Source organism: Erythrolamprus reginae, chromosome 4 (assembly GCF_031021105.1).
Source record: "Erythrolamprus reginae isolate rEryReg1 chromosome 4, rEryReg1.hap1, whole genome shotgun sequence".
NCBI lineage: Eukaryota > Metazoa > Chordata > Lepidosauria > Squamata > Dipsadidae > Erythrolamprus > Erythrolamprus reginae.
This window is the reverse complement of record NC_091953.1, coordinates 39939465-39956020: the sequence shown is the minus strand read 5'-3', so window position 1 is coordinate 39956020 and position 16556 is coordinate 39939465. Positions and strand designations below refer to the sequence as shown.

Below are 16556 nucleotides of genomic sequence, written 5' to 3'. Positions count from 1 at the left end.
CATGAGTACACGATATTATCATGTATCAAAAATATTCAGAAGGCCCTCACTGAAATGAAAAAGGAAACAATGAACTCGTGCTGGAAGAAATTGTGGCCTGAAGTAGTGAAGGATTACAGAGGATTCTCAGCAGAAGAAATTCAGCATTCGGCAATAAATAAGGCTGTGCTCCTTGCAAAAGCCCTAGGGGGAGAGGGCTTTACTGATATGACTGCCCAAGATGTGAATGATCTTTTGGACACGCACGCCCAGCCATTGTCCGACGAAGACCTACTGGAGTTGACCAAGTCCGCCAGTGAAGAAGAGGAGGAAGACAACGATTATGCTGTCGAAGAGGACTTTGGCTTGACGCTTGAACGCCTTGCAATGATGCAATGAACGGCTCAACAACTTGTGCAAATGGCCGAAGAGTTTGACACGGATATGATCCGTGCAATTCAGTTACGAAATTACATTGAAACGGGCATGCTGCCATACAAGAACTTGTTGACCCAGCTCAAGAAAGAACGCCAGCAACTTCCAATCACGATGTTCTTAACTCGTGAACAGAAGTCTGATAAGCCAGCGATAGCACCTTTAGCAGAAGTAGAAGTCCGTGCTGCCGAAACATCTGAGAACCAAGATGAGGTACCACCTGAGGAAGTGGTACCTCAAGAAGCCCAGTAAGCTCATCACATCATCATTGTAAATATTGTAAATATTGTAAATTGTACATTGTAAATACTATATTCATCATCATCGATCTAAAATATGGTGAGTACACATAAAAATTTTTTTTTTTATTATTATTTTTAAGTTATATTATATATGTACTACTGTGATATGTATTTTGTAGGAGTGTGGGAAGGGTTTATAAACACTTAAAACAATGAACAATTACAATATAAATACTTAAATAAGAACTGTCAGTCGATAAATTCCACATCGCGGATTTCACCTATCGCGGCAAGGTCTGGAACGTAACACCCGCGATAGGTGAGGGATTACTGTACTGTAGATATTCCCCCCAAGAGGCAGCTTGGTACTTGCAACTCTTTTTTGAGGCATTTGAGGTTGCTACAGAAAATTAGATTGATTCAAGACCGGGGAAAAGATTTGCAAGTGCCGAACTGCTGTGCTGCTCTCCTTGGCATCTCTCTGCCTTGGTAGGTTAGTCATACCCACCTTTCCTTCCCCCTCCCGCCATAGAAAGGCAGCCGAGGTAAAAGATGCAAATAGATAAGAATAGATAAAGGGGGTGGGATAAGATGTGTTCTCAGTTTATAACTTCCTGGTAAATCTTGTAGCTTCTTAAAGCCTTCTCTCTCTCTCTCGGAAAACGGGAGTTTAGCTGAATCTTTAGTGCTCTAAAACGGGGGTCTCCAACCTTGGCAACTTTAAGACTTGTGGACTTCAACTCCCAAAGTTCATCAGCCAGCAAAGGTGGCTGAGGAACTCTGGGAATTGTAGTCCACAACTCTTGAAAGTTGCTAAGTTTGGAGACCCTTGCTCTAGAAACACTCCTTTTAAGGAGTATTTCAGGTTTATCATAATCACCATATATTTCCATGCACTTCATTTGTGAAAATTGGAGTAGTCAAGAGAGGGGTCTTTGAAAACCTCATGATATAGTAGTAATAAGGCAACCTCAGCAGGGAACTGTAATTGTAAATGATTCTATCATTAGCCATTTCTGTGACTAAAGGAACAACTAACAAAATGAATTGTCGTTTATTTGTTTTGTTTGTTTGTTTGAGTCAGGAGTTAGGAGTGCAAGAGTTTTCAAATCTAACAAGTTTAAGGCTTGTGGACTTCAATTCCCATTTCTGAGCTAGCATGACTGGTGGAGATATTCTGGAAACTGAAGTCCACAAGTCTTAAAGCTGTCAAGTTTGAGGACACCTGAGTTAGAGGTTAGGAGTGCAAGGGTTTTCAAACCCGGCAAGTTTAAGGCTTGTGGACTTCAATTCACATTTCTGAGCTAGCATGACTGGTGGAAGAATTATGGGAATTGAAGTCCACAAGTCTTGAAGCTGTCAAATTTGAAGTTTGTAAAAAGTGTACATGGTTTTAAAAAGTATACATGGTTGTAAAAAGTATTCTGCTACACTGAAATTTTATTAAACAATATAATACTACACCATTTGGTTCAGAATAATTTTTTCCTTGTTTCCCCCCTCTAAAATCTAGGTGCGTCTTATACACCGAAAAATACAGTAAAACCCGATACATCATCAAAGAAATATAATTGGCATGTTAAACATATGTTGGCAATGTAACCTGTCTGAAGTCACCTTTTCATCACTTTGGTGGCTATATAAGGTGGCTAATAGTTATTGGGATCAGATATGTACTTTAATTCAGAGAATTCTTAGAGTAAATGTATCACTGAACTGGAGGTTTTTCTTTAAGGTTTTGATGGTAAGCAGATGGAAAAAAAATGGATTTTGTTTTTTTATATATGATAATCTCAACCATGCCAGACATTGATATTAATTATTATTAATTATTATTAATAATTTCTTATACATTAGGATAGTTTTCTTGTGACTAGGTATCTACAGAATTGGATTGGATTACAAAGATGGCACTTCACTAAAATTTAAACCTTTCTGTGGTTTCAAGAATGAGTTAATCTCTTAATACTGTTATCAGTGACTTGCATGGGTGTCGTTCTCTATCCCCTACCAGTTTTCATTTTAATTAAGAATGACACCAGTCATTAGAATTGCATCATTCCATGCTAGAATGGTTACATGACTTCCAGCTACTTGGACATCTTCAGCTACCGGAATCATTTGCAGGTTGTTAACCTTCAGTTTGAGAAGGAGATTTAGTACTACTACCTTTTTAGATTTATATTAATTAACATTACAATAAAATATGTTGAATTGCATGATGAATTTGAACAAAAGAAGAATAGACTCACCTCACATATGAGAGATGTTGAAATATGTGAAGAAATTAAGAATTAACACTATTTAAAACTCAATAAAGTATACAATGTAGTTGAAAGAAGTGCTTTACAATCTATGAGTAGAACAATGTCTCTGTTACATTAAAAGAGTAATGGTCTTTGGGACACTTACATGGCTATTGAATATTATTTCTATTCTGCAAAGGCAATATTTCTGGTGAGATTACCAATAAAACAGCATGCACAAATACAAATACATAGCTAGCAACAGCCTCTGAAGCTGTTTTACCGTCCTTCTGAAGTTGATGACAACTTTAATGCTTCAAGATGTAGAGCACAGTTCATATGAACAAAAACTGTGAAGTGCTTCTTTTAAATGCTTTGCAAATCCTTACTAATTCATCCCCTCTTGGATTGTCACAGTTTTTTTTCCTTTTTCAATTAGTAACATAGTTAACAAATATTTAGATGCATTTGAAAGCACCACATTTTCCAATTTACAGGTGGTTTCTTTATATGTGAGGAAATTTGGAATTCTGGCTAAAGGGTCTTCAAACAGGCATTTCTCCAGGAAGCAAAACAAGCCATTTAATCAAAGTTGCCTCCCACAACAGAATTCTCTCTCCAAACAGTGACATATAGTTTGCAGATAATCTCTCTTTTTGTGCACAGTGAAGTTATTTTACTTTTCAGCAAAAGAGAACAAGAGACCTCTAGTGGCTCAACATAATATTGGTGTCTACAATTATTCCCTTATCTTATAAAAATGGGTAAATAACATACAGTGGAACCTCGACATACGAGCAGCTCTACTTACGAGCTACTCGAGATAAGAGCTGGGAGGGGAGCGACATTTTTGTTCGCCTCCCGAGCTCACATTCGGGATACGAGCGCCAAGGAGCTGTCTCCTGAAGCCGAACACTAACTTCCGCTTTCGGCTTCAAGAGACAGCTCCTTGGCGCTCGTATCCCGCGTGTTTTAAAAGGTTGCAGCCGGCCTGGGGGGCTCGGGGGGGTGCTGGCAAGCCCCCCAGGCCGGCTGCAACCTTTTAAAACACGCGCGCTGCTTCGCAGCTGTCTGCTGAATCCGAACGCGGAAGTTAGCGTTCCGGATTCAGCAGAGAGCTGCGAAGCAGCGCGCGTGTTTTAAAACGTCACAGCCGGCCTGGGGGGCTCGGGGGCTTCCCCCCGAGCCCCCCAGGCCGGCTGTCACGTTTTAAAACACGTGCGCTGCTTCGCAGCTGTCTGCTGAATCCGAACGCGGAAGTTAGCGTTCCGGATTCATCAGAGAGCTGCGAAGCAGCGCGCGTGTTTTAAAACGTCACAGCTGGCCTGGGGGGCTTGGGGGCTTCCCCCCGAGCCCCCCAGGCCGGCTGTGACGTTTTAAAACACGTGCGCTGCTTCGCAGCTGTCTGCTGAATCCGAACGCGGAAGTTAGCGTTCCGGATTCATCAGAGAGCTGCGAAGCAGCGCGCGTGTTTTAAAACGTCACAGCTGGCCTGGGGGGCTTGGGGGCTTCCCCCCGAGCCCCCCAGGCCGGCTGTCACGTTTTAAAACACGCGCGCTGCTTCGCAGCTCTCTGCTGAATCCGAACGCGGAAGTTAGCGTTCCGGATTCAGCAGAGAGCTGCGAAGCGGCGCGCGTGTTTTAAAAGGTTGCAGCCGGCCTGGGGGGCTCGGGGGCTTCCCCCCGAGCCCCCCCAGGCCGGCTGCCACGTTTTAAAACACGCGCGCTGCTTCGCAGCTGTCTCTGAACGCTAACTTCCGCGTTCGGCGGCAGCGGTTTTTTTTTGTTGTTGCACGGATTAATTGACTTTACATTGTTTCCTATGGGAAACAATGTTTCGTCATACGAGCGTTCCGACTTACGAGCCTCCTTCTGGAACCAATTAGTCTCGTAAGTCGGGGTTCTACTGTACTGTAGATATTTAATGCATTTCTATTGATTTATATTTTATGCATTTATATTTCACACAAATAATTTTGTGCTTTATATCGGGGAGCCTATTGATTTGAGAAGACAAAAAATTTATTAAGTAAATAAATACATAGCTTAGCTGATCAAAACCTTAATGTGCTGATAATTTTTCTATAATCTGCAAAGTGTTTTTAAATGCAAAGTCTCCTTCCCAAATAAGTAGTAAATAAAAGGTATTAAATAGAAAATAAAATAAAAGCTAAATATAATTTGCCAATATTATTCAGTATCTTTTTACCAACCTAATTTTACCATGCCTATATACAAATTTATACAGTTTTACTCACTCCTTGGGATTTCATCAACCTCATCTATCCAAACCTTTTTCAGTTTCCCTCTTTCTTTCAATAGATGCACTCTGTTTCTTTACAAATTTGTTTTCCAGTTTTGATATTGTTCATTTTCTCTAATTGACCAAACCACCAACTGACTTCTTTCATACCAGTGATTCACTTTAAATTCAATCAATAGGATCATATTGATTCTATTTTCAAAAATAATTTGTATTAAACAGCTTTTTTCAAATTTTATAACATAATTATCATCTCTACAAAATTTCTACATTGGTATATCTCCATTACATTATTTCTTCCCTTAATGCTTTCTTAATCTTTGCATCTTTCCTCTAGTCATTTATTCCATATCAAATAATAATCAGATTCTCCTTTATCCTTTAATTGTTTTGTGAGTCTACTCTAGCACTTTTTTTTTAAAACACATTTTCCTCTGGTGGTATATTTTTATTCTTCCAATTTTGTGCATAGATAATTCTTGCTGCTGTTACAACATGTAGTATTAAGTATTAACCCCCCCGCCTATTTTCCTGTAATTATCCTCAATAAAAACAGTTCTGCTTTTAATTCTCACCGTAAGCCATTTTTTAATTCTTGTCCAATATTTTTTTGCTGCTCTGCATGTTCACCACATATGATAGTATGTTCCTTTGGTATGGCTGCAATTCCAACAATTGCAACCAGACCAAAGGAACAATTTCCAACAATTCAGTGAGCAATTTGAGGACATTTTCACTATTCTCGCTGGTAGTAGATGCCATCTTAAACATGTTGTTTAAATTCTCTTTGCATGTTGTTGCTATTGTTAATTTGTAATTTCCCCCCGGAGCTTTCCAATTCTATATTGTAGCCAAAATTGGTTGCCCAAGTTATCATAGTTTCCTTCACTACTTCTTCTTCCATTTTAAATTGCAATAAAATACTGTATATATATATTACTAATAAATTTTTCTTCTGACCCTTGTAAAAAATTTTTGAATTCTTTTGGTTCTTTATAAAATCCATATAATTCTAAATCTTTCTTGTATCTATCTGAATTTGCATATATGGCCACCAGTCAATGTCTATTCCCTGCTTTTTAAATTCCTGTTTTGTTCTTAATTTCTCATGATTGTCTAATAGACCTTCATATCTTGCTATTTTATTTATATCTATATTATTTATATCTAATACATTTGGATAAATTAATGCTTCCGTGGTTGATAACCAAATTGGTATTTTATTATGATTTCTTTTAATTTTTTGCAATATTTGCAACAGAGCATTTCTAATTTGATATTTTTGAAAGTAACTGCATTTTATTTTTCCCATTCCAAATGAAGCATGCCATCCTATTTGTAGGTCATGTCCTATTGTTAAAATTCTTTTATTCTTTAGAATTACCCAGGTTTTTATCCAAGTGAGAGCAGTTGCCTGATAATAAAGCTCCCAATCTGGGAATCCAAAGCCTCCTTTCTCTCTACTGTACTGTAATAATTTTAATTTAATATGTGGTTTTTTCCTCTAGCCAAATGAATCATGTTGTCAATTTATTTAAATCTGTTAAAAAAAATTCGTAAATTTATTGATATTACTTGCTATAAAAACAAAATTTTCAGTAATAAATTCATTTTAACTGCAGCTATTCTTCCTGTAAGTATAATTTGTAATTTTACCCAACTTTCCAAATCTTTATTTTGTTGCATAATCTTATTATAACTATCTTCTTTAATTGTTGAATATTTTCTGATTACCAAAATTCACAAGTATTTCATCTTTTTTGTTATCTGCATACCCATTTTTCCTTCCAGTTCTATTTCTTGTTTTTTAATTTTTTAAAATTATCTTTGTTTAACTCTTATTAACTTTTAAATCTGCTACTTTACTAACTTCCTATATTTTTTATATTAATTTAGGCCCTGTTTCTAATGGTTCTTCTATAACATAATGGTGAACCTTTTTTTCCTTGGTTGCCGAAAGAGCGTGTGTGTGTGCTATTGCGCATGCACAAGTGCCCACACCTATTATTCATTGCCTGGGGAGGGCAAAAACAGCTTCCCCCATCCCCTGGAGGCCCTCTGGAAGCTGGAAATGGCCTGTTTCCCAACTTCTGGTGGGCCTAGTAGGTTTGTGTTTCGCCCACCACAGGCTCCAAAGGCTTCCCTGGAGCCAGGGTAAAAATGCCCTCCCTTACCCCTCTGGAGGCTCTCTGGAAGCCAAAAACACCTTCCCAGAGCCTCCTTACAAGCCAAAAATCAGCTGGCTGGCACATACAAGCACATTGGAGCTGAGCTAGGGCAACGGCTCGTGTGCCAGCAAATATTGCTCTGCATGCCACCTGGGGCACCCATGCCATAGGTTCACCATCACTGTTCTATAATAAATACTAGGCCGTCCTCAAATTCTTGGACTTTATATTCTTTAAAAAATTTTAGTCCTTTTATTTCTTGTTCCTGTCTAACTTCCAATAAGAATACCTCCAAAGTTAAAATAAATAATAGGGGTGATAAATGGGTCCTTGTCTTACAACTTTAAAAATATTAAATTCTTCTGTGGCATCTCCATTTATTAGTACTTTTGCCTTTTGAATTGAATATATTGTTTCGATCATCCTCACAAAGTTCTCTCCAAAATGCATATTTTTAAATTGTGTAGTAATAAACTGCCAATTAAAATTATCGAAGGCCTTTTGGGCGTCTAGAAAAATCAATGCAACTTGCTTTCTGGGATGTGCTTCATAATACTTAATGTATTTATATTCATTCTCATATTATTTTTCAATTGTCTTTTTGGTAGAAATGCATTTTGATCTGCATATATGAATTCGTTCAGTATTTTTTTAAGTCTTTCTGAAATTGTGCACGTAAATATTTTACTCTTCTTTTTTTACTCTTGTTCTTTAGAAGAGATTTTAGAAATTAAACTTTACTTTTTAATCAACCAATTATATCTGTAATCACCTTTTTTTATTCTGACAAAATCAATACTCACATCAGTATAATAAAATACACAAAAGAATATACATACATTTTCCTATTTTCAATTTATGTAATGATACACAGTGTATCTATTATAGGCCTGTTTGACTCTCCATCAGTTTCTTGATGCCATAGTTGTGGCATGTCACTGATCAGCCTAGACTGTGTTTCTATAATTGGGAATGCTGCTCCCAAAATATTCAGCTATGAGAACCTATATGTGAAAGTAGGACATAAAAGACAAGCTAGAGATCCTCCTGTTGTTTTGGGCACATGGCTACTCAGTAGGATCTTCCCTGGACTCTAGGACTTATAGTAAAGAACCACTTATACGAGACTTCAACTACCATGACTTGCGGGTGAGATCTGGTAAGTCCCAGAGGTTTATGGCATCCTTGGCATATTTCAAGTCATATCTTGTATAAACATGTTATGTAGCCATCACCAGACCTTCTGTTAGCCTCAAAAATGGCAACTGGAAGTTGAAGGACTTCTATCACCCTTTTCTTTCCAAATCATGTCTGATCCAGATTAAATCTGCAATCCCATCCACTGTACATAATCCTCCACTCTGCAAAAGTTAGTATCATCCACTAACAGTTAATGGGGTTGCAGTCTTGGGTACACAGTACACTTTACCAACCAGTAACATATCTAACCTATTTTAGATTCAACTTGTTAAAAATATTCTTGGTACAAAATAATATAATTATGATTGTAGCTTTATGGCAAGCAAGGTAATTAAGATATCACTTGTTTTAGGATTTCTAATCATAAAAGCTTTACTAGGGAGTAGTGTGAGTTTATTAGTAACAAGCAAAATCAGACATTGAAATAGTTGCTAGAGCTATGGAAATAATTATTTCAAACATAGACCATTAGCTTCTGACCAGCTTTCATAAATACAGGAAAATGACTTCAGCAGTACACAGAAGAATGAGCAAGCAAAAAGAAGAGGAACAGAGGAAGAATGATGCATAGAAAAGACACTTATAGACTATACATAGCTGCCAAATTGAAGAATACTGCATAACTGACATACCAATAATATTGCTAACATAAACAATAATAACATAGTCACTCTTTCATGTGGCATTGAATGTTTAGTGCCCATTATTAGACAATTGGCCCATCCCCCAAGCTGAATCACTGAACACATTCATGTTATACTGAAAGCAACTTGAACTACAGGTATGTAGGTTTCCAGTACATTTTAAACTAAAGTCTTAGAAGAACAATCATTACAAAATTGAAGATACTAAGACTGCATAATTATTTGTGGCAGAGAATTTTTTTATTATGTTTTTGGAGTATTGTAACAAGTGCTGGGTAACTTAACAAAAGAACAAGGATTTGGAAATGAAAAGTTCTCTGCCAGGGTTCCCATCTTCAAACCATTAAAGCAACTATGGATTATTTATTTTTTCAATCTCAATCATGTGGGTCTAAAGGCACTTATATTTATACTTATGTCATATAGCAAATGGGAATACCACAAAAATTCAGAGTAATGAAAAATCAGCTTAGTCCTTATCTTGCAGAATTTTGTGTGAATTATATTATCAGTTTTAACATTGTACCTTAACTTCACAGTAATGAAGCATCTTTGCATTATTTTTGTATTTCCTATATTTACTTTTGATATTGTTAACCTACAGAAAATTATATAGGCGTAAGTATGTATATAAATCCATAGCCATGTTAAGAGTAATGATCATATAAAGGTTAACATTTACTGTCCACATAAAATTATGGGAAAAGCATTTTTCTGAGTTCTTCAATTTTCCTTCAAAAAGATTTTAAAAAATAGATATGATGGGATATACAATTATATACAATTTATGAGTAATTGTACTCTAGTAAACTCAATTTTTACCCAAGTAAAAATAAGCAGATTTAATCTATCTGTCCACTATAGTTTTATCCTGTTTGGTTTTCCTTTAAGCTCCCAGAGAGTTATCCATAGAGTTGTATCCTAATTATGAATACCTAGAACCAAATAAGTCAGAATACGTATTTTACTGTAGCAAAATGAGTAAGAGTGAGACGTATCATTCAAAAGTTTATATAGAACTGAGGTTATTCTATTACACCACAATGTGGTCAGGTAATCTGAAGTTGGCAATATTAAATGAAACCAATTTCTGGAAAATGAACTCATGTTGAAGACAGTATGTTTGTTTCTGATGTCTAACTGATACAAGTGAAGAAAATAAATGTTCACTATAGCATAATTTTGCCTTAAATTTTCTGCAGAAAATTCCAGGAATGTTTTAATCCAACAGCAATCAGCATAAAGTTGAAATGCTTTATGTATTTATATCATTTGAGGGTTTATTTATTTTGGTTTCAGAATCTGTGCTTTCAGATTTACCTTTGTCAGTTATCTGTTTATGGTTTAGCTACTGCCATCTAGAAAAGTGCATATCACTGAGTTTACTTAGTGGAAAAAAAGATCATTGCTCTGAAAGCCTTTATAACTGCAAGGCAAATTTGTGAAAACCTATAAAACTCTGAACTATAGCTGGTTTTATTAACAGACTCAAACTCTCTACATGGGGCTACCTTTGAAAAGTGTTCAGAAACTACAAATTGTGCAGAATGCAGCTGTGCGAGCAGTCATGGGACTACCCAGACATATCCATATCTCCCCAACACTCCACGGTTTGCATTGGCTGCCAATTGGTTTCCGGACTCAATTAAAAGTGTTAGTTATGACCTATAAAGCCCTATATGGCATGGGACCAGATTACCTATAGGACCGCCTCCTGCCACACGATTCCCAGCGACAGGTTAGGTCCCACAGAGTCGGTCTTCTACAACTCTCGTCAACTAGACAATGTCACTTGGCAGGACCTAGGGGAAGGGCCTTCTCTGTGGGGGCACTGACCCTCTGGAATCAGCTTCCCCCGGAGATTCGTATTGCCCCTACCTCCTCGCCTTTCGAAAGACTCTAAAGACTCACCTATGCTGCCAAGCTTGGGGTTATTAGACTCTACCTCCGGGCCAATGAATGTATAGAGTTTGTATGAATGGATGTGTGTATTTTAATAGCTTTTTTAGTTTTTAAATGTAACTTTTTAAAATGTAACTTTTAATTCAAATTAACTTTATCTTGATGTCTACTATATTTTATATGTTGTAAGCTGCCCCAAGTCCTCAGAGAGGGGTGGCATATAAATCTAATAAATAATAATAATAATTATTATTATTATTATTGTTTATACAACCTATGTACTCCATTTGGTAAATATAAATGACTGTTGAATCACTAACAGAATATATGCATCCTTCTAATAATTCTGATTGTTGATTAAATAATATACCTACTCATTAAGTGTAATCCAGGAAGGTCCAATTCTGCCAACTATATGGACAAATGCTCACTATTTCAATCTTATCCTTGGAACAAATCCTCATTTCTTCCAAAGATACTCATGTAATAACCTTCATCCCATCCTACAGTTAAGCTTATAGCTAGTGAAGACCTTTACTGCATATTAGAAAGAAGCAAAAAACAAATTAGGAGTTTCTTAACATCTTTTTCAACTAATACATTTTAGGTATGATTTTTATGACTTTTAGTTTTCACAATATTTAAAAGGGATCAAATAAGACCAAACCTTATTCTATGTGTTTTAAAAGTTAGAAAGCCAGTTTGCTCTAATAGTTCAGGCACAAGATTAGAAATCAGAGACTGAGTTTTAGGCGTGAAAGCCTCCTCTGTGACCTTGGGCCAATCACTCTCTCTCTCAAATCCAATTCATCTCAAAGAGTTGTTTTGTAGAAAAAATAGGAAGAAGAAGAAGTATTAGATATTGTATGTTCATCACCTTGAATTGTTTATAAAAATAATAAAGGCAGAATATTAAATAAATAAAAATAAATGAATAAGTAAAGCAACAAACAAATAAACAAATACATGCTTGCTTTCTGGGCAAGCCTTCTTTATTCTAGGAATAAAGACTTATAGTATTGTTGTAAGATTTCTGATGAAATCTCTGCCTATGGCTGAATAGCTCTGGTAGCATTATTTTTCCACATTAATTTGAGTTATGAGATCACAAATGTTATGCCTAAACTTTATAATAATTTTGTGCAATCTATGGGTAGCGGATCACATATCTCTATCTTCCCAAAGAGTTATTATTATTGCACAACTTGAAATAATGTATGAACTAACTGAAGAAGTATTGGGGGAGGTGACATTTTTAAAAAGGGGAGGGGGGAAGAGAAGCTCAGTTACTGATATCTAAATATGTGTTAGAGCAGGTAATAAATTAGACTAGTATATATACCCTGAAAACAATTGCCAATGATCTTTGTCAGGGTAACTATTCCTGTAGGCAAAGGGAAAACTGTGAATATAATTCACCTTGATTTTAGCAAATCTGACAAAAAAAATCCATGCAACATTCTCATTGATTATTTGTAGCCCAACTGGCTGGCTGACTGTTTTGAGAGTTAGCTGCTGCTTTATATCAATCTATCTTGCGGTAAATGTTATTTAATATTTTTATTAATGATATGGATAATTATCCTAATGAGTTCATTATCAGATTTGAGGATGATAAAATTGGGAGACCTGGCCAATTTCCAGAATGACAAAACCAAACTAGTCTAAACTGGACAAGTTGGCAAACTGGATGGACAGAATCAAGATGTCATTTAACAAGGAAAGATATCAAGTATTACATTTAGGGAGAAACATGTAGGACACACATATAATGGAATCATGATATGGAAATACATTATTAAAGTAGTTGACAATAAGATGAACATAAGCCAGCATGTGAAGCTGTCAGAAGAGCTAATCCTGTTTGGGGGTGCATTAGAAGTAATATTATATCAAAGGCACATGAAGACTTTATTCCTTTCTATTTGGAATTGGTGAATCCACACCAGACAGATATTTACAAGTCAGAGAAATTTCAGAACAAGCTAACAAAGATAATGTAAGAATTTGAGGACATATGTTTTATGTTTCTCCATGTTCCATCTTACACCTAACAGAATGAATATTGGATTATTTTCAATTTCTTTCTCATGGAATAATCTCAATGTGGAATAATCTTTTCTGAAACTCTCTATTAATGTTTTATTCATTTCTTTCTCATACCCTTGGCCAAGTACCATTTCTTATGGATCAGTCTACATATAGTGATAGATTTTACATTTCATCTTTCATCTGTATGGTGAACAATTAAGATCAAGAGTAGGATAAAAACTGGATGACTTTTAACAGGACTGCGTTCTGCTAGGGTTGATAATTTACTACTTCTCCTTCAAATGGAGAGAATATAAAATAAAATAAACTGACAGCTAAAAGACTGAAAACATAGTATAAATATAGACAAAAATTAGATTTGGTAATAACATACCTAAATTAACAATAGGTTAATGACATACCTAATCAGCTGCTACATAACTAAGTCACATCAATTCCTTGCTATTCAAACAGCCTTTTGCACTTACCATCACCTCACCAGATTAGCAGAGCCTTTCTACCCATCCTTAATTTCGCCTCCTAGAATTTGCAAAAATATATTATGTCAATATCTTCTGTTGTTACATTAAAATCCAATTATAAATTAGCAATTTCCAATACACTTTAACAAGTGTTCGAAAATACTATTAATGTATATTATGTTAAAATTTGCAGATAGAACACTATTTTTGAGATTTACAGAATAAAGGAAATGATTGATTTAAAATCATAAACAAAGATAGAAAACAATGAAACTAGTGGATAATTTGTGAAAACTAAATGTAACTCAAACTGTCAAATTATGCATATGTTTTCTAGTAAGCTGTTATTTTTTAAAATACGTATGAACTGATAGGATTAGGGTTCTATATTACTGTTCAAAACATTATTAGGAATGTACAAGGATCCAAACAGATGCCTTTCCAGCCTTCTTTTATATTACAGTTTGTATGCATTTTACGTTTCTGCCCCTGCATGCTTGCAAAGAGTAGGCACCCACAGCATTTGACCAGCCAGTTTAGACCGTGCCAGCTTAGAACTCTAATCAGCTTTTTCCATTTTGATGGTGCAGGAACTGCATGAGAAAATTTATTAATTTATTTAGTGTAATGGCCTATCATACACAGACTAACATTATATTAGTAAAACACAATAAAATATAAATGTTGAAAAAGATCTATGTTCAAATACAAATGTCTAGGCCAACTGAAGCACAGCATTATTATATTTAAAAAATCAGATACTGGAGCAATATATGCTTTCAGATACAGCTGGTCATGATGTAATCTACAGTTTGACGTTGGACTGTAGTCACACTGAAGGGATGATATTATTCCCCATTTACACAGAGTTCCGGCAGACATACAAAGTTAACTGGCCTTAACAAAAAGATGGAGTTCTTGTAGCGATTGGTGTTTCACTGTGAGGAAAGGTTTGACTAAAAATAGGGTAGTCCAAAGGGAGTGGGCTTGGTCAGTGGCTGCAGAGCTACCTTTTACTCTGCTCATTGCAACTGGACTTTGGGTCCTTTTGGATCATAGATCATCCAGGAGGAAACATGCAGAAGCTGTTGGGCATATTTTTGAAGCAGTTGCCTGGTCATTTCTGTTGCCAAGCAGGAATAAATGTTCCAGACTGACTTGCTACTCTGCTTGAGTGGGGCTACATGCAAGAGGGCCCTTGTGGAAGCGTTATCCTTTACTGCTTCTTCCCATTTTCCAGTGCTCATATTGGACTAGGGATGGACCCCTTGAAATATGCATACCTGAACACCTTTCTGCTCACACCAATTCCTTTCCACCCCCACCATTATCCAAGTCTGTAAACCAAAACATCCTATGACTCTGTTCCCGTCAATGTGTCCTTGACACCAGTGGTGGGTTGCTACCGGTTTGACTTGGTACAGCGAGCCAGTAGCAGCAGTAGGCTCTGTCCACCTGTGTGGATGTAATCAAAAAACACTGCACAAGAGGAGGAGGGGCAGAGTCATGGCGCTGGCGGCACAGAGTTTCCCCTTGTCCATGGGGAAACTCTAAATCCCACTGCCTGGGAGGCTTTGATTCCCATGGAACCAAGCCTGATTCTCCCTGAAGGGGATGGGATGCAGGAGACGCTGCCAGGGGACTGGTTTGGGGTTGGCATACCCCACCAGTCAAACCGGTTTGTCTTTCACCACCAGTGGGTGAAATCGGCTAGGCTGCTGTGCCTAAGCCGACCAAGCCGAGCCGACACTGCAGCGAAAGGATTTTAAACTAAGCTGGAAGTTATCTGGAGGGAGAGGAATTAAGAAACGTGCTGGAGCAAGGTATGCCCATGTTACACCAACACTCCGTAGTCTGCATTGGTTGGCGATCAATTTCCGATCACAATTCAAAGTGTTGGTTATGACCTATAAAGCCCTTCATGGCATCGGACCAGAATATCTCCGGGACTGCCTTCTGCCGCACGAATCCCAGCGACCGATTAGATCCCACAGAGTTGGCTTTCTCCGGGTCCCGTCGGGTCCCTCTGGAACCAGCTCCCCCCGGAGATCAGAATTGCCCCCACCCTCCTCGCCTTTCGTAAGCTCCTTAAAACCCACCTCTGTCATCAGGCATGGGGGAATTGAGATATTCCTTCCCCCTAGGCCTATACAATTTATGCATGGTATGTTTGTGTGTATGTTTGGTTTTTAATAAGGGTTTTTAGTTATTTTAAATATTAGATTTGTTATATGCTGTTTTTATTATTGTTGTTAGCTGCCCCGAGTCTACGGAGATGCAGCATACAAATCTAATAAATAAACAAACAAACAAACAAACAAACAAACAAACAAACAGTGATTGCTGAAGTTCTTACAGTGTATGTTGTAGATGAATCTTGTTTTTTTCTTCTGGGGTTGCTGGGTCTTTTGATTTGTTTAGGATGTTTTGAAGGGTTTTAGTCGGCTTGTGTCCTACATGGATTCATCAAGAATATCTCAGAAACTCTCAACAGACTACGAAAACCACATGGAATCAGTGTGTGCCATTCTTCTTAGGGCTTGTGTTGGTTGTGCTGTATTGAGTTGAGTGGTCAGTGACTTTTTGATGAACTTATGTGGGGATATATTTTGTTGGAATGTATTGTACGTGCTCCATTTCCTTTTTCTGCTGTTCTGGGTGTGTGTTTCTGCAGTGTGTTTTGGCTCGTTTATATAAAGTTCTTGCATAGCTTCTCTTGTGAAAAGTTGGATTGTTGCATTGGTAGCAGAACACCTAGTTAGTTTGGATGGTTTTTTTATAGTCTTGCATTTCTAGTTTGCCATTGTGGTCTTTGCTGATAAGGATGTCCAGGAAGGGTAGCGAGTCATTTTTTTCTTGTCCAGTAAACTGGATTCCTTAAAAAAAATGTTATTAATTGTTCTGTGGATCTAATTGGTCCTTTTTTATTATGGTGAAGGTGTTAACATACCTGTTCCATAGTTTT

The 16556-nt window shown here is 37.0% G+C and overlaps 1 protein-coding gene across 19 annotated transcripts in view; it reads right to left on the bottom strand.

Annotated features, from left to right (window-relative positions):
* The window catches only part of BBX (BBX high mobility group box domain containing), a 117801-nt gene that overhangs the window by 68364 nt on the left and 32881 nt on the right, over window positions 1–16556 (bottom strand). For 7 of the 19 annotated variants that reach the window (XM_070750127.1, XM_070750125.1, XM_070750122.1 and 4 more), the window contains exon 3: window positions 13598–13649. The exons of the other annotated variants lie outside the window; for them this stretch is intronic. Coding sequence is in view for 5 of the 7 variants with exons in the window: in XM_070750125.1 (XP_070606226.1) it covers window positions 13598–13600 (3 nt within the window). In the remaining 2 variants the exon portion in view is untranslated. The remainder of the gene's footprint in view (window positions 1–13597; window positions 13650–16556) is intronic. 19 annotated transcript variants of the gene reach the window in all.